The sequence below is a fragment of the Chelonia mydas genome, chromosome 1 (genome assembly GCF_015237465.2).
Source record: "Chelonia mydas isolate rCheMyd1 chromosome 1, rCheMyd1.pri.v2, whole genome shotgun sequence".
Taxonomy (NCBI): domain Eukaryota; kingdom Metazoa; phylum Chordata; order Testudines; family Cheloniidae; genus Chelonia; species Chelonia mydas.
Genome location: NC_057849.1, coordinates 48,473,378 through 48,497,973, shown reverse-complemented (window position 1 = coordinate 48,497,973; position 24,596 = coordinate 48,473,378). Strand labels below are relative to the sequence as shown.

General features: G+C 41.1%; 1 protein-coding gene across 3 annotated transcripts in view; it reads right to left on the bottom strand.

Moving 5' to 3' along the window:
• The window catches only part of PDS5B (PDS5 cohesin associated factor B), a 259,687-nt gene that overhangs the window by 12,059 nt on the left and 223,032 nt on the right, over positions 1 to 24,596 (bottom strand). Inside the window, exons 27-34 of one of the 3 annotated variants that reach the window (XM_037892188.2) lie at positions 23,970 to 24,102; positions 21,526 to 21,645; positions 21,138 to 21,200; positions 17,228 to 17,373; positions 13,132 to 13,231; positions 4,855 to 5,303; positions 4,642 to 4,743; positions 1,206 to 1,347 (exon numbers count right to left, since the gene is read on the bottom strand). In XM_037892188.2, coding sequence (XP_037748116.1) covers positions 1,206 to 1,347; positions 4,642 to 4,743; positions 4,855 to 5,303; positions 13,132 to 13,231; positions 17,228 to 17,373; positions 21,138 to 21,200; positions 21,526 to 21,645; positions 23,970 to 24,102 — 1,255 coding nt within the window. Of the gene's footprint in view, positions 1 to 1,205; positions 1,348 to 4,641; positions 4,744 to 4,854; positions 5,304 to 13,125; positions 13,232 to 17,227; positions 17,374 to 21,137; positions 21,201 to 21,525; positions 21,646 to 23,969; positions 24,103 to 24,596 lie in introns of all 3 variants that reach the window. The other 2 variants (XM_037892184.2, XM_043531708.1) reach the window with 2 other exon arrangements.

Genomic DNA, 24,596 nt, shown 5'->3' with positions numbered 1-24,596 from the left:
AGGAATTTAACTTGCAAACCTTCCCATCTCTTACTGAATTTAGGAGCCAGGCACCACACAAAAGTTGATGTCCCCAGTATATCTAATCTTAACTATTAAGGATCATTTTTCTTCCTGGAAGAAAACTAGGAAATACGTATTTAAAAATTGTTAATTTAGAGAGAAGGTTGCTTAAATAATAAAATCCTTATGCAAATATACATGCTTTAGCATTGCCATTAAAAAAAATCAAAGTTAAAATGACTATAGCTAAATTCCACAAATATTTTATTACTCTTATATTTCAGACATTCAGCTAGTGACATTGATCATGAAAAGACCACCTTAAAACATCCTCTTACACACAAGGCAAACAAGCACACCCACTTTAAAAATATACATCACCAATATAGGTATATATTTGAATATTTATGACGTACAGGTTTTTATTGAAGGAGTTCATACGTACAGCTAATCGAAAAACAAAATTTCTATCGTGTGGGAAATTCTGAATTTCAACATTTGTCTTCATCCCAAATCTAGATGGAAAGTCAAAACGTTGAAATTTATCGTGGAACAAAAAACATTCTGAAAATTTTTTATTCAGAAATGTCAAAATGTTTCATTTCAGGGCATTAATCTGCATATACCTGAGCCACTGCAATACTTCATGGGAGTTATTGGTCAGGTCGTGTCCCCAATTTTCCAAGGGCTAGGTTCCCCAACTGAACCATATTTCCCACAATCACAGGACTCCCAGAATGTCTGACAATCTCTCCTTTCCTCTGGCCCAGGTGCATCATAGGAATCCCATGACCGTGATGTATCACAGGAGATGCCGTTTGGCTGGGGTGTTCTGCCCATGGAGAAGAATGGAGGTAAGAAGCACATGAATTACAACTCCCGTGAGGCATCACAGCAGCTCAGGCACATGCTGAGATTAATACTGTCTTGAAACAAAATTTTGTTTAAATTTTCCCTACAGAAAATTGAAAGTGTCTGACAAAAATCGACAATTTCCCATACAATATTTCAATTTTGCAGAACTCCTGTTTTTCACCAAAAAAACACTCACGGATATTCTCACCAGCTCTACTTGTAAGTATATCTTGAGAGCTAAAATATACACTATCAGAATGTGAAAAGTGAGTTTTTACTCATCAACATTAGGCATACAGAAAGGTACCACACAGATCTACAGAACACATTTCAAACATGTATCTTACACTGATCGTGGAAACTTCCTCTTCCTCCATTACTTCTTCTTGGGGAATGTCATCACTGATAGGAGAACTACCCTGAAATATATCCATCTCTTCACTAGATTCATTTTCTTTACTTGCTGCTTGTTTGGTGCGTCCAGCACGGCTAAAATAATCACAGATTAATGTTACAGCACACGAGTCTTTAAGCACATAAACAAACTCTGCAATGGAAAAACACTTCCAGCTAGCCATTTAAACAGTTGTTCTTAATATGCTTCCTGTAAAACTTCTACTCTAAGTGCCCACCTACTTTTATCTGTAACCAGAGGGTAGAAATTCTATTAGGCTGAGTGATTTTGCAACCAAAATTACTCCAGGATAATATATCAGGAGTAAAAAACATTTATGAGGCCAGACCATTAATATGTTTGGGACTATTTATGTTGCGCTTAAATTGGATATATTTTTCTTTCTAACACCTTAAGTCAAATTGCAGGCCAAGGGGTGGGTTTTTTTTTTTTGTATCAATAACCCTTATGAAAAGATAGATGTATCTCAGGTATATTGTTGGTTTCATGGTTCTTGGGTACAGCACTGGTTTTGTGGTAAAATGAAAGACAAAAACACCATATCTCTCATGGGAAAACACTTTTCACAAAGCAATCACTCCATATCTGATCATTCAATACTTATCCTCAAGGGAAACCTGCACAACACCTTCAAAAGGCGAGCTTAGGAACTTTGCTAGACACCAAAAAACATGGACTTAACAGTCACTGGTTTTATGGCTGATTACAACAATCTGTAATATAGCACATGGCCTGCTATCCTTAATTGCCCACTTCAAACCCTTTACGCATAACACTAATCCCCAATTGCCCGCATCATTTCAAGTGGCCACCTCCAAAATGCATGAACCCTTCTGCTTAGCAATCTGATTTTTTCCTTCCTAAGTGAAGTACTTTGCACTTCTCTTTATTGAATTTCATATTAATTCTCCAATTTGTCAAGGTCCCTTGGAATGCTACTCCTGTCCTCCGAAGTGCTTGCAACCCATCCCAGTTTGGGGTCATCCACACATGCATGCTCGCCACTCCATTATCCAAGTCATTTTTGAAAATACTGAATAGTATCAGACCCAGGACTCACCCCTGCAAGTCCTCACTAGATACATCCTCCCAGTTTGACAGTGAACCATTAATAACTACTCTTTCAGTATGATCATTCAACCAGTTGCTCACCCACCTCTAGCAATTTCATTTAGACTACATTTCCCTAATTTGCTTATGAGACTGTCACGTGGGACTGTGTCAAAAGCTTTACTAAAATCAAGATATACCATGTTTACTGTTTCTCTCCTATCCAACAGGCCAGTAAGGTTGGCTTGGCATAATTTGTTCCTGACAAATCCATACTGGCTATTCCTTATAACACTATTATTCCCTAGGTGCTTATAAACTGATTGTTTAATCATTTATTCCAGTATCTTCCCAGGTATTGAAGTCAGGCTCACTGGTCTATAATTCCATGTATCCTTTCTTCCCGTTTTTAAAGATAGGTATTACGCTCATCCTTTTCCAGTCCTCTGGGATCACACCCATCCTCCATCAGTTCTCAAAGATAATTATTAGAGATTCTGAGATTGCTTCAGCTAGTTCCTTAAATACCCTAGGATGAATTTCATCAAGCCCTGCCAACTTGAATACATCTCAATTATCTAAATATTCTTTAATCTGTTATTTTCCTATTTTGGCTTGCCCTCCTTTCCCCTTGTTGTTAATATTAATTGTGTTGAAATTCTGGTCACCATTAATCTTTTTAGTGAAGACTGAAGCAAAACAGCCCTTCTTGATGTCATCAGTTATTAGCTCTCCTTCCCTGGAAAGTAGAGGACCTACACTTTCCTTAGTTTCTCTTGCTCCCAATGTATTTAAAGAACTTGTTCTTACTTCCTTTTATGTCCCATGCTCATTTTGTGCTCTAGCCTTTCTGATTTGTCCCTACAATCTTGTGCTATTCTTTTGTACTCCTCTTTGGCAATTCATCTATGTTTCCACTTTGTGTAGGATTCCTTTTTTATTTTCAGGTAATTATAGAGCTCCTTATGCAGCCATATTGGCCTCTTACTATTCTTCCTATCTTTCCTTTGCACTGGGATAGTTTGCAGTTATGCCTTTAACACTTTAACTTTAATCTGAGGAACTGCCAAGTCTTGTGAACTCCTTCATCCCCTAGATTTTCTTCCTATGGGACCTTACCTTCCAGTTACGCCCCCTCCTTTTTTTTTTTTAAAAAAAAGCCATTGTTTTTATTCTGCAGCTCTTTCTTCTTTCTTTCCTTAGACTCATGAAATCTATCATTTCATGACCACTTTCACCCAAATTTCCTTCCTTCTTCAGATTCACTGCCAATTCCTTCCTGTTAGTCAGAATCAAGTCTAAAATGGCCGTCCTCCGGGTTATTTCCTCCATTTTCTGGAACAAAAAGTTGTCCCCAGTACATCCCAAGAACTTACTAGAAATTTTGCGTTTTGCCATATAACTTTTCCAACAAATGTCTGTGTAGTTAAAGTCCCACATTACTAAAAGGTCTTCTGTTTTGGCTATTTCTGTAATTTGTTCTAGCAATGCCTTCTCCACCTCCTCGTACTGATTTGGTGGTCTACAGTAGACTCAACCATGATTTCACACCAATTTTTGATCTCTTTTAATTTTACCAATCTCACCTTCTTTTGGACCTCAGACAAGCGCATACATTCTTGTTGTATGATGCAACACACCCTCCCTGTCCTTCCTGAACAAACTATATCCCTCTATACCAGGAGTGGCCAAACTTGCTGATCCTCTGAGCCACATATGATAATCTTCATAACTTCAAGAGCTGGGCACACCTGCCAGTGCTTAGGGCGTCAGCACTGCAGGGCTGCCAGCTGGGGCTTGGGGCTACACCGCTGGACTGAAGTCCCAAGCCCCACCACCCTGCTGCAGGGTAGAAGCCCTGCCCGTCTGGTAGGTGGAGAATGGAGTGGGGGGGCATGGTGGGCTCCACGAGCCTCACTTTAACTGTAGAAGAGCCACATGTGGATCGTGAGCCAGGGTTTGGTCATCCCTGCTCTATACCAATATTCCAGTCATGAAACTTATCCCACCTAGTCTCTGTGATGCCAACTAAATAATAATTTAGCTTATGTACTAATATTTCCAGTTCTTCCTCTTTATTCACCATACTCCTGTCATATGTAGTGACAGAGCTTCAGATACCTACAGTTCTACAGGTAACTACGGAGAAGTGAGGCAAACCATGTGCCCCAAGACCTTCAAGAACAGTAACTCTCTGTAGACTGTAGCACATCTTGTATAGAAAATATTAACCACTGAGATGGTCTCCAAGTGAATAAAGCCTGACCTTTCAATAGGAAGGCTAGATGAAAATTCAGAAGGTTACATTCAGAACTTACACTTTTTTTTGCTGTGATGGTGGTGTTTTTGGTGGCCTTCCTCGTCTTTTCTGTGGTGTAGACTGTGTTGATTCAACTGCACTAGTTTCAGATGGTTCTACTCTGTTTTGAGGGAGACCCAAATTGCAAAATATCAAATTATAATTAATATCTAAGGGTTTTTTTTTTTTTTTTTTTTTTTAAAGAATGCACTTTATAAGAAAAGAGACACACCTTTGTTGCGCTCTTCTTGGTGTCCTGTATTGCCTGCCTTTTGGCTTCTGTTCCATGTTTTCACTTTGCCCTTCTTCCTCCTCCTCTTCCTCTTCCTCCACTACTGATGCTACAGGCACTGCTTTTTTTCTGCCCCTTTTAGATGTCTTTGCTGCTGGTTCTTCCTTTGGTGTACCCCCACTAGCTACTTTAGGAGGTCGTCCTCTTCTTCCCTTCTTTGGTGGACTGTTTTGTTCATCCTCACTTTCTAATACATCTTCCTTTAGTCTCTTTTCCTCTGGCCACTGTGGTTCATCAGATTCTGAAACAACTGCAGATCTCTTCCTCCCCCGCTGACTCCCTCTAAGTTTCTGTTCTTGCCCCAATTTATTCAGGTCATCTATACCCAACTTCTCTTCTGAATCTGTGATGGTTGCTTTCTTTCTACCTCTGGGCTTCTCCATCTCTGACTGAAAAGATAGATTAGGTTACTTTTTTTAATGAAACATTTTAATGATCTTATTTGACTAAAGTGACTTTCAATCCATGAAGAAAAGTAAATTATGGCAATTTTTCACCTTCAACAAATAAAGCCCTAAAGTTAAGGTATTAGAGTAAGATCTTGCACCAACTTCAAATACCTTTGCAAGGGTATATAAATATACATAGAAATGTTGACAAGAAGACATAAAATACTCTAAGAAAGCTGGCTATTAAGGCCTACCAACATGTGGGGCCTTCCTCACTTGGATTCTCAGCTGTGAAAATATGCAAGTAACTGGATAATTAAGACATTGTAAAAATACCCATAATCCTATTTTTAACAGTGATAGAGGACCAAGATATAGTATCTTGCCTGGTTTTGTTTAGGAGGAGCTTGCAGAAAATAGGTTACTTAAAAGATACGTAAATTATGTTCTCCAAATACAGTATTCCCAGTTTCATACTTGGTGTTGGGTTCAGTATAGCTGAAAAACTACAACACTTGATTTCCCTACCTATACATAAGGCTATATTATATTTAGACCCCCTCTCACACAAAAGGGAGAGCATTCCAAAAGGATATTTACATCATGACATTTTACACCAATAATACATTTAGTAAAGCAACATCATTATATTGCAATCCAAATACAATGCTTAAATGCATACTGACATCTGCTCTGTCCCCATTTGGTTGAAAGCAGACATGTTCACCAGTATGCCATTCAAATACAGATTGGACATTTCTCCTTTCAAACTATACTGTGAAGACTTAAGTTAGTAATCAGAGAGTTTATGACGAGAAGTCATCTTTGCTCAAGAAAAATGTGGAAAGTCCAGTCAGTGAGAAGGAGTTGTGAGAAAGAACTGGGAAGCCTACAGGACGAGATATTAACTAGAAGAAAATGACCTGGTTACTGTAAAAAAAATGGTCACTAGCCTTTCCATAACTGATATTCTTTGAGATGTGTTGTACATGTCCATTCCACTGGAGCTTTCCAACTGTGCTCCAGTGCACAGTTGGAAAGTTTTTCCCATTGCGATATCAGTTGGGGCAACATGAGCATCCCCAGTGCCTCTCACACAGCGCACAGGCATAAAGGGCAGAGCTGCCCCGACACCTCTCACTACCAGATAGATTCTGATAGAGAGGGGAAGAAGGGTGGGTCATAGAATGGTAAGTGCAACATCTCAAAGCACAACAGTTAGAAAAAGCTTACTAACAGTTTTTTACTGTGACCTGTTCACGTTTTCTCAGCTTAGTCACGTATATCTAGTTGGTTCAAGTTACCACTCCAAAGTCCAAGCCCACCTCTGTTTTGGAGTCTATCTGAACAGGGATTGGAGGACTACTTGTCCAAATCTGACATCGTCTCTAGACTGTTGAGAGATTGCATAGATAGAGGCAAATTTATGACACGAAGACCAGGTTGCTGCTTTGAAAATGTCTAATATGGGAACGTGAGCCTGAAAGGCTGCAGAAGCTGCTTGGGACCTAGTTGGATCACCTGATGACCTCTACCTGGAGGCATTACATTAGCCAACTGGTAGCATAAGCGAATACAATTGGAAATCTAAGGTGAGACCCTTTGAGTGGATACTGGACAGCCTTTCATTCCGTCTGCAAACACAATGAACAATCATGTCAAAGACCTAAAATTGCTTGGTTCTGTCCAGATAAAAAGATAAAGCTCTTCTAACGTCTAGATTATGAAGCCTGTCCTCACCCTTATGGCCATGAGGCTTTGAGAAAAAGGTCGGCAAGAAGATTGCTTGGTTAAATGAAAACTGGAAACCACCTTAGCAAGAAACATGGGGTGAGGATGAAGATTATCTTTGAAGAAAACTGTATCTGATACTAAATGTCCTCAGTTCCCTGCTGGCTTTCGTAATAGCCTGAAATGCAATCTTTATAGAAAGGTTCAAAAGAGAGCAGGTCACTACAGGAACAAAGGGGGGACCCACTGGCTTTAAGACTAGATTAAAGTTCCATGGGAACAGGATCCTGCACCTGTGGAAAATGTCTGTCTAGGCCTTTCAGAAATTTAATGGACATCAGATTTGAAAAAAAGTGAGCAGTTATCAATAGGCGGGAGGAAGGCTGAGACAACTGCGAGGTGCACTTGCTAACCCTTGATGCTTTAGGACAGAAGATAGTCCAAAACATGCTGAATAAAAGCGAGGTCTGGGAAAACTGCATTCACTCTGGACCAGATGGAGAAACTCTTTCATTTAGCCAAGTAAAGATGTAAAAATTTTATTAAAGTTAATGTTTAAAATCAAATTTCCACAAGTTAAGAAGGAAGTACTGTACATCTAGGGGTCAGGCTTAAGTTATAAAAGTATTGGTTACAAGGTTCACAAGATATATACATAGTATATAACCAGCATAGACCCAGATTGGGGTGCGGGAGTTTTTAAAACTTCAGTGGTTAAGTGGGCTCGGGTACGCCACCCATAGAATGTATTTAAAGCCCAAGTCAGTATTAGTGTAGCGAATAAGTAGACCGGTGGAGCGCGTCCCTTGATTCGTCAGGGGAGGAAGTGGGTTATTTCCCTGGCTGATGGTCTTGATTACTCGACCTGATACTGATGGCATCCCGTGATGTGTTCCGTTTAGATGTCTCTGGACCACCTGATGGTGTCGGACACCATGAGCTGTCTTATGAGCTGGGCGTAGCACTGACTGACTCCACATGCTCTCAGCACTGGCTCATTGCGGGGCTCCGACGACCAGGGTGTGGATCTGGACCTCGTAGCTCTGGGCTCTCAGGGTGTCAGCCAGCGGGGGTATATTTCAACACCTTCTGAGCTCGGGCCTCGCGGAAGGCCGGTGACCTGTTTTCAACTACTACTCAGAAGCACTTCCAGGACCCCCCGTAGATGTTAGCCATGAAGCCACCAGACTGTCAGATGAAGGGTTTGTACACTGGATTGAAGGAGGCACTTGTGATTAGGCGAAATCAAGTCTTCATGTAGCAGGAGTGACAATGGGTGATCGACTGACAAGGCGAACAACTCCACAAACAGTACTGATGGGAGCATGCCGCGGCGATGAGTAAAAGATGAGCCTTGCCCTGTTTGATTTTGCACAGAACTCTGGGCAGGCGAGGGATGGGATGAAAAGCTTACAGAAGACTGTCTAACCACATCAATAGAAAAGTGTATGTTAGTAAACCAGGGCTGAGGCCCACTTGGGAGCAAAACTTGGCACTTTCAGTTGTGTTTTATTGCAAATAGATCCACTTGGGGAGTTCCCCAGAACTAGAAAACAGAGATGCTATATCAAGACAAAGGGACCACTCATGGTGATTGATATACAATTTGCTTAGGTAGTCTGCCAAGGTTTTCTGGATTCCTGGAAGGAAAACTGCTTTCAGAAGTATAGACTTGGCAACGCGGAAGTCCCAAAGTAGAATCGCTTCCTGGCACTGCAGTGAAGATTGGGCTTCTCCTTGTTTGTTTACATAAGACACAGCCATTGCATTGTTGATCACAAACAACAAGCCCCTTCCCCTTGGTGTGTGGAAGAAATGCAATGAAAGCTAACTGGGTAGCTCTCAATTCCCTGACATTTATATATAGTCTGAGATCTCGGGGAGACCAGAGACCTTGTATCTGTATGAGACCCAAGTGAGCCCCAACCCAAGTCTGAGGCCCCCATGACTAAAGTGAGAGATTATTGAGGCAGGGCAAAGGGAACTCCCTTACAAAACTTTGGGAGGATCTGTTCACCAATCTAGGGAGGATAAAATTTGATTCAGAATCCAAACTGTCATGGCCATATGGTGCTTCCTTGGTGAATATACCTCAGCAGCCCTGTTGCTCTTGAACTAAATAAGTGTACACTGCCATGTGCCCTAGCAGCCTCAAACAGCTTCTTATTGTGATATGGGAATAGGTCTAAGTCTAGAACAATGCCTTGCATCATGTGAAATCTTGCCAGTGGAAGGAAGACCTTGGCCCTCATGGACTCCAGGATAGCCCCAACAAATTCTATTTTCTGTACTGGAGACAGGACAGACTTCTGTGTTTATCAGCAAGCCCAACACATTAACTGTAGACTGGATAACGTCTATGCTGGACAACATTATGACCTGGAACAGACCTGGAAGATATGGACTTCTGATCTCCACAGTTATGCTGTTACCACTGTCATGCACTGGGAATACCAGAGCAACAGTTGACAGATCAAAAAAGAGCAGAACAATGAATTGGTAGTGGGAACAGCTGACTGTGAAACTTAGAAACTTTTTGTGCCTGTGATAAATTGCTACTGGGAAATAAGTGTCAAGGGCAGCATTCCAGTCCCCAGCTCCAAGGAAGGAGTAATGGAAGCTAGAGTGACCCTCTGTAATTTTGATTGGATTAGGAACTCATTTAATGCTCTCAGATCTAAAATAGGCCTGACATAGGCTTTCAGGATCCTGAAGTATCATGTGTAAAGCCCTTTTACCCTGAGCAATGGAGAGACCTCTTCTATAGCTCCTACAAGAAGTAGTAATCAAATGTCTCACAACAACATGGCTTCATGAGAGAGGTCCCAGAGGAGGAATGGGATAGACAGAAATTGAGGGGTGTATCCCACTTCCACTGTGCTTAGAACCCACTGATCCTTGGTGATGTGAGCCCAAGCACAAAGGATGTGGGATAGGTGGTCTGCAAAAAGCAGGGGGGAAGGAAAAGATGGCACTCTTGGATATGGTACTCTGCCTTCGACCAGTCTGTTAAAACATGCTCTTGGAGGATGCAGCCTTCCTTGATGAACTGGCAGCTGCAGAAGCAAAGGACGGTGGAGGATGTCTTTTGTAACATCTACTCCTCCTCGGTAGCTCCTGGGCTTGAGTAACAAACCCTGGAAATCACTGGGTCTTATGTGAATGGAAGGACTTCCTCTTTTCCACAGGTGTATAAATCCCTAGTCACTCTTGAGAGTCACTCTCGAGTCCTGAAGTCTATTCAGGGTCTCATCAGTCTTTTCCAAGAAGAGTGACGGCCCTTCAAAGGGAAGGTCTTGGATTGTTGGTTGTACCTCTGAGAGACCACCACAAGATTGTAACCATGAAGACTGTCGCATAATGATGGCGGAGGAGACTCAGTGAGCTGCAGAGTCACATGCGTCTAGACTAGCCTAAAGAGCTGTTATAGAAACCAACCTGTTCACCATCACCACCTGAAATTCCTATCATCTGGGAGCTTGTCCTTAAACTTTGAAATTATATCCCATAAGGTAAAACTCTAGCATCCCCAGCAGAGCTTGCTGGTTTGCAGTACAAAGTTGTACAAAGTACAAAAAATATCTTCTTTCCAAACAAGTCTAGTTTCTTAGCTTCCTTGTTCTTTGGTGTTGATGCCTGGTAACCCTGCCTCTCTCTTTCGTTAGCTGCAGATATTACCAGGGAGCCCGGTGATGAATTATTGTAGAAGTGTTTGAACCCCTGAGGGGGGACATAGTACCTCCTATCAGTGTTCCTTCTAATTTTTCCCACCCATGTGCGGAATGAATTTTATGTGCACCAACATGGAGGTGATGTCACACATTACCTCCATGTTGGTGCACATAACAAAATTCATGGGGGGGTAGGGGGGGCTGAGGGGTTCGCTGTGTGGGAGGGGCTCAGGGCTGGGGCAGAAGGTTGGGGTGCAAGGGTTCTGGCTGGGGGTGCAGCCCCTGGGGTGGGGCCAGGAATGAGGAGCTCAAGGCTGGGGCAGAGGGTTGGGATGCAAGGGGGTGATGGCTCCAGATGGGGGGAGCGGTTTCTGGGGTGGGGCCAGGGATGAGGGATTTAGGGTGCAGGAGGGTGCTGCGGGGCTACAGCGAGGAGAAAGGACTCCCCCCAGCTCTCTCCCCCTGCAGCAGCAACTAGGCTGGGGGGGAGAGGCACCTCTCGCTGCTGTGGCAGCTCCTGGGCTGGGGCACAGGATAGGTGACTCTCCCCCAGCAGGTCTGGGCAGGAGGTGGGTTTGGGCCAGGGGAGGGCAGCCCCAGTCGGGTCCGGGCCCAGCCAGGTTGGGGTCAGGATAGGGGCGCCTTCGCTGAGTTGGGGACGGGGGAAGAGCACCATGGCAGGTTGGGGGCCTGGTTAGGTGGAGCACCCCTCCCCCGGCAGGTCCCTGGGCGGGTTCCCTGAGCGCCTGTGCAGCACTAAGAAGGCTGCTGCACGGCCGCGCAGCTTACAGGAAATTTAGCCTCCTTTCCACCCTTCTTGCAGCAGGTGGTAGAGGGAGTCTCAGATTCTGGAGAATCCTATTTCTGATCTCTATATCAAACATGCTCAGTTCATAAATATGAAAGATGTTTTCAGATCTATTAGAAGACTTTAATACCACTGACGACAAGAATTTGTATCACCTGCAGGATTTAGTAGAGACAGGCTAATTTCCTTCACAGTTCTCAGAGGGCTTTGATAAATGACTGATCATCTATCCCCCAAAGCTCTCACAAATGGGGTCCCCTTTACGGTAATAATGCCATTCCTACAGTAGAATGTGTATGCCAGACTAATGACAACACTTTACTGTATCCTGCATTTGGCAGTGATATCACAGAGAAGTTTCATTTATATGCTGAACAATAGAGGCAAAAGCCTTTATTCCGGACAAACACATATCAAATCCTTTGGTGATAACACACGTGTTCATCACCACTGATTGTCTTCCATCTTCTAGATATGATTGGAACCACTGAAAGGAAGTATTGTTTTAGTTTCCAAAGCAGCAAGCAACAGTTAATCATATTGAAAGCTGGTGAGAGATCCAGCATGACCAAAATGGCCAACTGACTTTGATTTTAAAAAATCAGTGGAAGATCGTGACTCGGGCACGAGCAATGTCCACACCGAAGTTAGACCAGAATGCAAACTGTTATGTATGCTGTATGTCGATGTTCAAGTGCACATGTAATTTAATAGCCATTACTTTCTCCCTCACTTCTACAGTAAAAGGGTTGTTCTGATACTTGGTGGTAGTTGACAAGCACGCTAGGTAAACATCAAGGTAAAATTATCTGAGGAGACAGCAGACGTACATGTTTTAGCTGGCAATCTCTCCACATAAAGCAAAGTTCTGAGAATGCTTGTCAATGAAAACCACAGTTATCTAACTTAACTATCTGCCTTAATATGAAATATCCCACTTACTTAAAAAAAAGCAAAAAACAAAAATCGGACAAGGGGTGCACTTTCAAACTTCTCAGTCGGGTTTACCCAGTATCTCAGTCCCCAAAACCAAGTCAAACATGTGGTCAACCTTACGGGAGTTCTCCTTGATCTGCAAGGTAATCAAGCTTAATCTTCGATAGCTGGATTTGTTTTGCAGTGCTAACAATAGCTAGGGTCATCTTTAAGCACAAATTAGAGCAAGCAACTGCTAAGGGCCCTGAGCAAATTTGCAATTCACATGCCTGCCCAATTTCTTTCCAACAGGTTCTGAGCACAGGGCAAATCATGCACAAATTCTCACTAGCCTAGCTCCTCTAAAGCCTTCAATCCCAACTCTTGATGGTAATCTGCAAACCTTACTGCAAGCCTTCATGGTTTGGTTAATAACAGAAAGCAAAGACAACTCACACACAAAAAGAAACAGATATGTTAAGTAAGGGGCTGCCTTTTAAAAAAAACACAGTCCTATTTCATCTCATAACCACATTGACCATCATGGACATTAGCTCAACTCCATGTAAAAGTGGGAGTTTACAAAACTACATTAGTTAATGCTTGTTATAAGGACTGTATCAGCTTATTTATTCAATGTTCAGTTCATTAAGTTTAAATTTAATTGAAATAGCTGCAATACAACCAAGCAGCTCACCCTTACAAGATCAGAGTCATCCCTCTTGTCAGTTTTCTTTCCTGGTAAAGGTGAAGCCATTGTGAAATCTTCATTTTCACTGTGGTCCATCTCAGTACTGTCGAGCCTATCAACGCAGACATTTATCATTACTTAATATCAGGAATGCAGTAACATAATTTTAATAAAAGAAAAGGAGTACTTGTGGCACCCTAGAGACTAACAAATTTATTTGAGCATAAGCTTTCGTGAGCTACAGCTCACTTCATCGCGATGAAGTGAGCTGTAGCTCACAAAAGCTTATGCTCAAATAAATTTGTTAGTCTCTAGGGTGCCACAAGTACTCCTTTTCTTTTATGAATACAGACTAACACGGCTGCTACTCTGAAACCGATCATAATTTTAATGTTATTGTTCAGATCTCAACTGTCAAACTGGCAGCAGCTTTGTCTGCATAATAAATCTAAAAAACCAACAAGAGCAAACTGAGTGTACCTTTAGTTATTTTTCAGATCACCTATCACTGGCAATGTCATAACGGGTGACTTATATACCACTTTTTTTTTTATGGCTTTTCCCCAGCATTTTTGCAATTACTGAAGAAATCTGTTTTAATAAGAGTCAATCACCCAGGCCATCCTCTGTCTTTGATTCAGCAGTGAAGACAATGTTCAGTTTGTGACATCCCAATCAGACTGATGTCAAATAAATTCAATACTTCTGTGACACATTGTAGAAAAGGTTAAGCATCCTGCAGGATAAATGACCCAAATTCAACCTTTAGGGACATATTGGTAGATAATGTTTGTGTTTTTACATATATATTGTTAGAGGTTAACAATGTAACCAAACAGTTCCTGTCTATGCTGTATTCTGTTAATTCAGAGATCAAAAGGAGATAACATTTAAATGAACTGTAAATATAGTGATGTCACTGTATTGATCTCTTTAAAATGTATAGCAAATCACCTGCGAATGGTGGAAAACAGGCAACTGCCTTACTTTAATCCGTATAGCTAAATACTGGTGATGCTTAGGAAATGGGTCTACTTCAAAGTCTTGATGATAGGTCGGAGTCCTTTGGCGAAAGCTAGGCAAGGAGAAGGCCTAGAACTGTATTCAAAACCCTTGGGTCCTGATCCTTTTAATCTCAGATCGGCTTGATGCTTTATGCTTTAAGTTATAAGACAGATCTCCAGTCCCACCTGGATCACCCTGGATATGAACATTGGACTGAATCTATGGACTATTTCTAAGAACCAAAGCTCACCATCCCTACTATGAAACTGATCTAAGAACTGTATTCACGTCTGTATGTATACTAATCTTTTACCAATCCTCTCTCTTTAGTTTTTAAATAAATTTTAGTTTAGTTAATAAGAATTGACTATAAGTGTGTATTTGGGTAAGATCTGAAATATTCATTAACTTGGGAGGTAATGTGTCCGATCCTTTGGGATTGGTAGAACTTTCATATTTGACTTGGGTGTTTGGGTGGAAGCCCAACGCTGGGATGCTATAAGAGAAATATGTTTTGGCTTCTGTGCAACCTGTAAGGTATTGTAGAAGCTGTTTTATGCTGGTTTGGTAAATCTAAGTATTGGAATATCCAGCAGCTTTGGGGATTGTCTGCCCCATTCTTTGCAGTTTGCCCTAATTGAGTAACCTCAGCGTGGCTGCCCTGGGACCCCAATCACAACTTCACTACATAATCTAACAGAATTGGACTGCAAACAGCTGCTAAAAAAACAGGAGGAAATTTTCAAAAAAGATAGTTGAAATTTTCCCCTTTTTTCAGTCAAATTTCACCAGGTTATTTTTATTTTAAAAAAATCAAAATTTGGAAAATTCCAGCCATCTCTAGCTGTGAAGGAGAAAGATACAATTCAAAACAAATACACTTTGACTAAATATAATTTAGAAAGTTACTGGCTAACTAATTTTTAATATAACTCTTTACATTTTTTTCCTAAGTTTTCCTCATGTTAAATTCCTCTAAAACCACACATTAAAAATTCAAATTCTGGAATAAGAATTTAGCTTAATAGCTGCATAATACATCAATCAACAAGACTAGAATTCAGAAGACGATTGAGCCCTAAGCCAGAAAAGGTTTGGCAGAGTCATTCAACTTCGGTTATTGGAGCTGACACATCGCAGTACGTCGCATCATATCATAATTTGTCACTCCTAGCCAAAACAAAGTTGTTGATGGCAAACTGGGGGGGCACTGAAACTCAGTGATGAGAATTCAAAATGATGGAATAGATAATTAATTTAGCTTCACAGATGATAAAAATAAAACTTTTTAAACAATTCAATAGTAAAATAGGACAGTTCATATATCATATAATTGTGTAAAGTGAAAGAGTGAGACATGTAGAGACAGTATTTTTTCAGTTACTGAAGGCTGATACTTGTTATCGAACAGTAACTTTCAAGCTGTTTTACATAAATTCTCAAGTAAGTCTTAAGATTGTTCCTCAGTTAAGGTGGCATTTATTTTATTATTTACATATCAGATATGGGGGCAGATTGGCTAAGTCACAGGACAGGATTCTGTACCTCTTTCAACGTTCAAGCAAAAAACATGTACACAGTCCTTTTTGCAAAAATACAAGTGATATAGTGTGTACATAAATACACCAGTGTGTGCACTTTAAAAAAAAAAAAAGTGTGTGTACACTATGGCCTAGTTGATAGAGCACCAGAATGGAAGCAGGAGACTTGGGTTCTATTCCCAGCTTTGCCACTGGCCTGCTGGGTGACCTTAGGCAAGTCACTTCACTGCTCTGTCCTCTATTTCCCAATGATACTTACATTCTTAGTAAAGCACTTTTGGATTTACTAAAGTAAAGCACTATATAAGAGCTAAGTATTATTATAGTATATGGAGGACCATTTTGTTTCATCTACTTTGGAGCTGGAATGAGGCAAGCATTTTAACACTGCAAACATTGCACAATTGTTTAGGGACAAGAAGTGAGGACTATCTTATCTAACAGAGCAAAGGGATAATTTAGGTATGTGGAATATAATTCCTTATTCTAAGATATGGTCTGGAGACTGTCCCAGTTATTCCTACTCTTAGAAAAAGTGCCAATGGGATCTTTAATGGACAGGAGTGATCTAGAGCTCAGTTTTACATTTCATCTCAAAGACTATATACATATACAGTGTTGCAATGTCCTACCATCATGCTGGTAGATTGGTTCAGTACTGATTACAAAGAGGAGTGATACCTACTGAGTCATTAGCCTCATTTTGTGCAGTATTTTGTTTTTAACTTGGAGGTCTCCATTCAAGTACTAACCAAACTTGGTCCTGTTCAACTTGTAAAATCTGATGAGATTACAGCCCAGCCTACACATTTTGTTGCATTGCAACAATGAGATGACTGCTGAACAATCTGAATCTAGCTAGATTATTAGCCTAACAGACCAAGTTTACTCACTGGACCAGGGAAGAAACTGGCCTCCAACCTGTCTTCAGTGAACAACTATTGTCATATACTACTTGTATTACTTCTAAATTATTCTTCAACATGGTCCTTCCAGCAGGTGCTCCAATATATGCAATCAATCGCCTTCATCAACTGCTCACAAATTGATTTAGTTACAAACCATTGGTCACATTAAAACTAGTATTACAAATTAAAAGGTGATATATTGTCAGGTGACCAGAGGCAACATAATTCACCACCACAGGATGGTCTACCAAAAATCTTAGGTCACGAGAGAGCTCATGCGTCCTTACACTCTCAGACTCAATGGGAGATGATGATGATGAAGTAGCTGGAATTACTGTTTACTGCACAAGCTTGATGGGAACCCCAGATTTATAACTGAATGTGGGTTGCTTTTTATTTTACATTGTACATGACAATTTCAATTTGGCCTGCTTTCCTGTAATGTGTTTGGACTACTTTTTAAAAAACTTATCTATTTTCATTGTGGTAGTGAGCCAAATTCTGGTTTCAGTTATACTAGTGTGCTGGTTATTCTGGATGTACACCAACTTAAGAGAACAGAATTCAGTCTAGCACTTTTAACCAATATTATAGAAACTCTTGCAGCTTTAATAAAAATACTTGAGCATCAAAGCTGCACTGCTATATACCCACCTCCCTTTGATCCTTCCTGGAGAGCTTGGATTTGAACTGCTGCTGGCATTGCTTACAGTTTCCATTCGTGAAGATTTGGATTGAGACTGCTTGCCTGCTGCCGAAAGAGGCTTATTAACTGCTCCAAGAACATTGGCTGCTTTGGGCTGAAACCAAAAATATATTTTTTATTTTAACCTACATATTTAGTATGTTACATACCTAGTCTGAAATAACATGTACTAAGCTTAAAATGTTTGCATGCAACCTGCGCACATTCTACAATCACCAGCGTCTTTTTTTAATTAGAACACAATTTACTTAAAAAGTAAAAATAAAAGGACATAAAAGTTACAATTGAAGCCAGATGGAAGGTGGCAGAGACTACAATTTCCATGAGGAAAAAATAGGTTCAGAAGCAAAACATTTGGGATGAAGTCCTGACCCCATTAAAATCAATGGGATTTTTGCTACGGACTTCAATGAGATTAGGATTTCACCCAGGGAGCCAACATTTCCAAACATGGTTGGATCTTAGGTTAGCCCTTCAATAAAGAGTGGTCTGATTTTTAGATGGGCAGGGTACCTTCAGCTCCCGCTGACTCTAATATAAGTTTAAGATGTTAAGTCACTCTCCGTATTAAGCCACATACCTAGATGTCTAGCTAGAGAGACAAATTTGAAAACCTGCTAGAGATCATACATATAAAAGAACATAACTATTCTTATTCTCTTATGGATGACAGCAGTGATGAGCTGCCAAAATCTTAACAACCGGTTCCCTCCTCACCCCACGTGGGCCCCCACCCCGGACCCCTTCCCTATCCGCCCCCCTCCTCTGTCCCCTGACTGCCCTGGATCCAGGCAGGAGGGTCTCGTGGGCCACCGCAGTGGGTGCCCACCCCGCCCCTAAGAGCCAGAGGGACCTGCTGGGGAGCGAGGTGGGGAGTCCCAGCGGTGCTTACCTGGGGCGGCTCCCAGGAAGCATCTGGCAGGTCCCTCTGGCTCTTATGGGTGGGGGAGCAAAGCCGGGGGGGAGCAGGGGGAGCAGCTGCTCCCCCCACTGATCACATCAAAAGTGGCGCCTTAGGCGCCGACTCCGTGGGTGCTCCGGGGCTAGAGCACCCACGGGGAAAATTTGGTGGGTGCAGAGCACCCACCGGAGTCTCCCTGCCCTGCGCCCAGCCCCAGCTACCTCCACTCTGCCTCCGCCCCTGAACGCGCTGCCCCGCTCTGCTTCTCCACACCCCCCCCCGGCTTCCTGTGAATCAGCTGTTCGCGCGGGAAGCCTGGGAGGGCTGAGAAGCAAGCGGCAGCTTCGCGCTCAGGTCCAGGGAGGCGGAGGTGAGCTGGGGCTGGGAGCGGTTCCCCTGTGCTGTCCCGCCCCGGGTTACCTGCTGCAGCACGGGCGGACCTCCTCGCGCCCCTCCGCCCCAGCTCACCTCCGTTCCGCCTCCTTGGGTCTGAGCATGAAGCTACCGCTTGCTTCTCAGCCCTCCCAGGCTTTCTGCGCAAACAGCTGATTCGCGGGAAGCCGGGGGTGGGGGGGTGGGGAGGAGAAGCAGGGCGGGGCAGAGCAGGGAGCTGCACCCACCAAATTTTCCCCATGGATGCTCTAGCCCACCGGCACCACTTTTGGCTGGTTGTTAAATTTAGAAGCCCTTTTAGAACCGGTTGTCCCTTCTAAATTGAACAACCGGTTCCAGTGAACCGGTGCGAACCAGCTCCAGTTCACCACTGGATGACAGTATAATCCATTATTTACTTTTTCATTACAGGACTGTTTAATATTAAACTAGTCCCTGTCTCTAGTTGACTACAATGAATGATGAAGGCGTATAACATGCAAGCTTTACCAAAGACAGTTATCAGTGATTCTGTAGACAGAATGTGTGTCTTACAGAGGGGCTCGTTGTGCCTCCAAAGTTAAGGTTGAACTAAGTTTTACACTTACAGAAGGGATTCACTCTATTGTGTATGAAGAACATAAAATATCGTTCCCACAATTCAGTTATTCTCTGCATATAGTATTAATTTTTCTCAGAATGTGCAAGTAAATCTGTTACTTTATTTAACATCAATCAACAAATAGGTCCTTTACGAAATTTAGCACCACTTCAGACCTCCTTTTGTCCTCGATGACCTTAGCAATGAGAAAAACTCTTCGAACTTCTCATACAGTTAAAACTCATTAAAATCTAGTGTGTAGGCAACTTTTGAAGACATTTGGTTATAATTAAGCTAAATTAACAACAATTGTTGTACCTAAGATTTGATTATAGGCAGGGCCACATCAAAAGAGCAGATCATTCTTAATTTGGCTCAGACATGAGGTAACACAATCAAACATTACCATTCATCCACACCTAATTTGCATGCGGCAGCTCTATCTATTGTAATGAGAGAGAGAAACTCCTGTCATAAGTTTTTACTGGTTGGTTACTTGGCCCCAACTATTGCTGATCCTTAAAGCGTCTATGACCACTTGCTAGTTTGGGCATTGGTGTCTTGACTCCACTGTGCAAGATGCAGCACTGCCTGGGGAACTCAGGCAGAAACACAAAGGCAGCCCTTAGAACAAGCGAGCCTTACAGGGGCTGTACTGGGCTCCAATCTGGACTACAGATTCCTACGTTATAGAATCATAGAAATGTAGGGCTGGAAGGGACCTTGAGAGGTCATCTAGTTCAGCCCCCTGCACTGACGCAGGACCAAGTATACCTAGACCATTCCTCAGGGGTGAAAGTAACATAAAAGACTTACGGGTACAGGGGCCCGGCTCTGGGCCCCTGGGCAGAAGAGGCAGGGCTGGGGGTCAGCCTCCCCGAGCCAGCCCTTCTGAGCTGCCTGGCTCATGCCGCTAGGGGCTCCAGCAGCAGTTTAAATCGCTGGGCACCAGGACAGCTGTGCCTTCCCCCCCGCACTGTCCCATCAGCGGCCCTAGGGTCCCTACCGCAGACTGCGTACAGGCCCATACTGATGGCCACTTCTTACCGGTATGCCGTACTGGCCCACTTTCACCTCTGCCATTCCTGACCATTGTATAAGGCCAGAAGAGACCACTGTGACCATCTACTCTGACCTCCTGCATAACACAGGACATAAAATGTCCCTGAATTAATTCCTGTTTGGACTAGGGCATATCTTTTAGAAAAAAAAATCCCATCTTGATTTAAAAATGCCAATGATGGAGAATCCACTACAACCCTTTGTAAATTATTCCAATGGCTAATTACCATCACTTAAAAATCTGCACCTTTTTCCACTGGGAATTTGACTAGCTTCAATTTTCTGCCACTGAATCTTGTTATACCTTGCCTGCTAGACTGAAAAGCCCATTATCAAATTTTTGTTTCCCAAGTAGATATTTCTAGACTGTGATCAAGTTATCCTTGAACCTTCTCTTTGTTAAACTACATTGAGATTTCCAAGTCCATCACTATAAAACATGTTTTCTAATCCTTTAGTCATTCTCTGAACCCTCTCCATTTTATCAGCATCCTTCTGATGGAGACCAGCAATGGATATAGTATTCCAGTTGCACCAGTAACAAATATGGAAGTAATATAACCTGCTTACTCCAACTTGAGATTCCCTGTATATTTTCTTAACATTGTTGCCATTATTTCTAGTTCATATTTCATACAGTTTTAGTCTACTATAAATTATTTTAGAAATATAACATTGTTCAAAAAAACCCAACATTTTACAAGTTTGCTAAACTTTGTATTAACAGGAGACAACCACGTTACTGTTGCGTGTTTCTCTTCCTCCCTGCTTCTGTCCTGTTTTGTGGGATTTGTTTTTGTTTTTTAAAGTGTTTAAGCCCTTTGGGGCAGAGGCCATGCCTCCTTTTGTGCCTGTGCAATGGTTAGCCTATTGGGAGAGTTTAGTTGAAAAAACAAACAGGTAATCATAAAAAAAAACGCACCTTTCCAGGAGTGAAAAAAGATTTCATTTCCGGAGGGAGATAATTTTTGGTGTTACTGAAATTCTGCAAGCAAGGAAATAAAGAAAAGAAAGGTTAATCAATAAACAAATTACAAAAATAGGTTTATGAGGTGGTACTGGCAATTTTTTTTTAAACCTGATTTTTTTCAAACCATCTATGTTTTTTAAACACTAAATCTGAACATTTAAGATAACACACGTGCATTGACTTGAGACATTATTGGGATCATAAGTAAAAAGAGACTATGTAAATTACAAGAGCTCTATTTTAATAAAACAGATGAAAGCAACCTGTCTATTTAAATTGTTAGCGCAATTTAATTTGGAAAAAAAAAAAAAAAAAATCCAACCCAAACCCCAAATGATACCTTGTCAGGTTGTGTGAAATATCGAGCTGGAAGTACTGGGTCTTTAGGGGATTCCAAACTGTATGTTGTACTCTTTGACATAATGATATTCATTGCTACATCACAAACTGTGTAGAGTTTCTGTTACAAAATAAAAATGAGTTATTTTTTTAAACAGACTTGGCATTGCCCTTAATTTTGACAGTAACAAGTAGCTCTGATGTGCCACTTTAGAGGCATACTGGAACTTATTCAAAATCCAAAGGATTTCTTTGCTACCTGAGTGATCAAACAATCTGGTCAAACAGAGCTGGTTCTTGTGGTCTCGCTACATTAGAAAATTGTACATTTCAAGATTAAAACAGTACAGTTAAATGTAATTTCTGAAAATATTCAATCTGTCTACACTAATTAGTCTGGCTTCTGTAAACCATCCACTTAACAGCACACTGTTGATGCACCCACGCACTGTAGTAACCTGGGTGGATTTTTCATGAGATCAGCAAGAGGTACTTCCTTGCCACCAAGGTGTGTTTCAGCCAAATTCCAAGTTTCCATTTCGAAGCATGAGGCCCTAGAGCTCTTCAGAGAAGCGATGAAGGGAAAAAATGCTTAACCCTGTTCTCGGAAAGGGCTGAACTATTTCCACTGGAACTTTAAAAAACTTTTAGCCTGCAACCCATATCAAGCATGGGAAATTTATAAGCAACTAAAACAGGGGGTTTTTAGCTGGAAGTGTTAGGCAACCTTAACTGTAAGAATCATTACTAACTTAGCCAACAATATATTCGGTGCTAATAATAAACACAATAATCTGGGAGATGTATGTAGTATATAATACATATATTCCCACAAACAAAAGCCATCTTATCATTGTAATAGTTGTGTAGTACAACCTCCGCCCCCAACAAAATTACTTACAAGAAAAAGAAATGTCCAGTTAAGTGAATTATCTTTAGCATACCTTACTAGCCACACATCACATTAACTACTCTGTGATAGGCTCCACCTTTCCAAATTCCAACAGATAGAAATAATACATACCAAATTCCTGCACATCTCACTCTAACACAAACAGCAACCTCACACACTTCCCATGTACATAACACATCACACACCTAACTAATGCATGTCCACGCTACATAAACAGGAATACTAACGTTTTTGCATTGTAGAAGGGGTGTCAAACTCATACTATGGGGAAGACTAAATTCCATTTTCAATTATGATCCATAGGGTGCATGGGACCCATATTTAGGACTGTACGCCCCCCCTCAAACCACAGCAGATCTCTCACTGTGTCAATGGGAAATATTTACAAGAACAAGGGTAGATGTTGGCTTTACGTAGTACCTAAACTTTGTACTTCACATTTATTATTTGTTCAGTGACACACACTGACTACATGGGGTTCATTCCTACATCTTTCCTCAATCCATCCATTAAAATTATTAGAATTGTATAGTTAATACTAAAATCTAAAATGTCATTATTAGGCAAGAGAGTTAATACCCCAAATGAGATTATGGGTGTGACTGGAGTCTGCAACTCTCAAACACTGTTTCAGGCTATCTGCAGTAAAAGAAAGACACAATCTGTTTATACTCAGTTCATTTGGAAGGTGAGGTGTTGTGTGGGGTGTTTTCCTGCAACCATAAGGGCTAAAAAACTTATTTAGGGAGAAAAAAATAAGCTTACATTCTTCAGAATCTGACAGGTTCAGAGTAGCAGCCGTGTTAGTCTGTATTCGCAAAAAGAAAAGGAGTACTTGTGGCACCTTAGAGACTAACCAATTTATTTGAGCATAAGCTTTCATGAGCTACAGCTCACTTCAGTATCCGATGAAGTGAGCTGTAGCTCATGAAAGCTTATGCTCAAATAAATTGGTTAGTCTCTAAGGTGCCACAAGTACTCCTTTTCTTTTTTCAGAATCTGAATATATCACGTAATTTACATAAACACATGAAGAGATCCAAATATCTGACACGTTTGTGTTATTAATGCAAGTTAGAGAAATTTGGTTTGTGCATATTTTTAAAATAAATGTTCAAGAAACTGCTTAGTGGTAATTACTCTGCAATTTTTGAACACTGTTGCAAAGTAGAAAAGCCTCACCTTATAGAGCTCAACTCTAACTTGCCAGAACTTAAATTTATAAACCAGTAAAGATATTACGCATATTTAAAGAAAATGGTTTATTGAAACTAATTTTTAAAAGAAAGATAATAGGTTCCTGACAATTTCAACTTGCTTCTGAAGAATATAGGCATCTACTGAAGCCAAGTATGTAACAGGACACCTAACCTAAAGTAAGTCCATAGCTTTGATTCTAGTGTACAGAACACCTAATGCCTTCTATATATAATTCTATTCAGAAATATACATATTTTAAAATAGGCGTAAAAAATTCCTCAGTTTCAAGATATTGGAATAAATAAGCAACTTCCACTAAAGGTAAAACATACTTCATTCATTTTTGGATCATCTGGTCCTTGAGCATCTTTTGTCTGCTTAATGTTTTCCACCATTTTTCTGATAAACGCATGACTATTATTTTCATTTTTAGCCATCAATATTTCCAATATGAACCACAGGCACCTAAGGGGAAAAATGGTTTTCCTTATTAAGTACAATAAGAAAAACTGTCAAAGAAACCTTGACAAGATCTGGTTTAAGAATACAGTTTACTTTAACATGAATTCATCCACTGATCAGTTTGGCTTTTGGGAATGAATTCATCTTCAAGTTTTCTAAAGATGCTGGGAAGGAATAACCAAACGCAAGAGCAGGAAAAATGCATTACTCACATTGAACAGTTCCCAAATGCCTGACACCATTGAGTTAAACAGCCAATATGAGCTAGGAATATTTAGTATTTTTATAGTAATTTAAGAAAATAATTACTCTTCATAATTATGTACTGGACAATTTATCATGGTATCTGTAACTTAAACTATCATGGAATTATCTCAAAGTGACAAGTTAGATCTTAGGCCATGTCTACTCTTACAAGCTTACAGTAGCATAGCTGTACCGATACAGCTGTGCCACTGTAAAATTGCTGTGCAGCCGTGTTATGCTGATGGGAGACG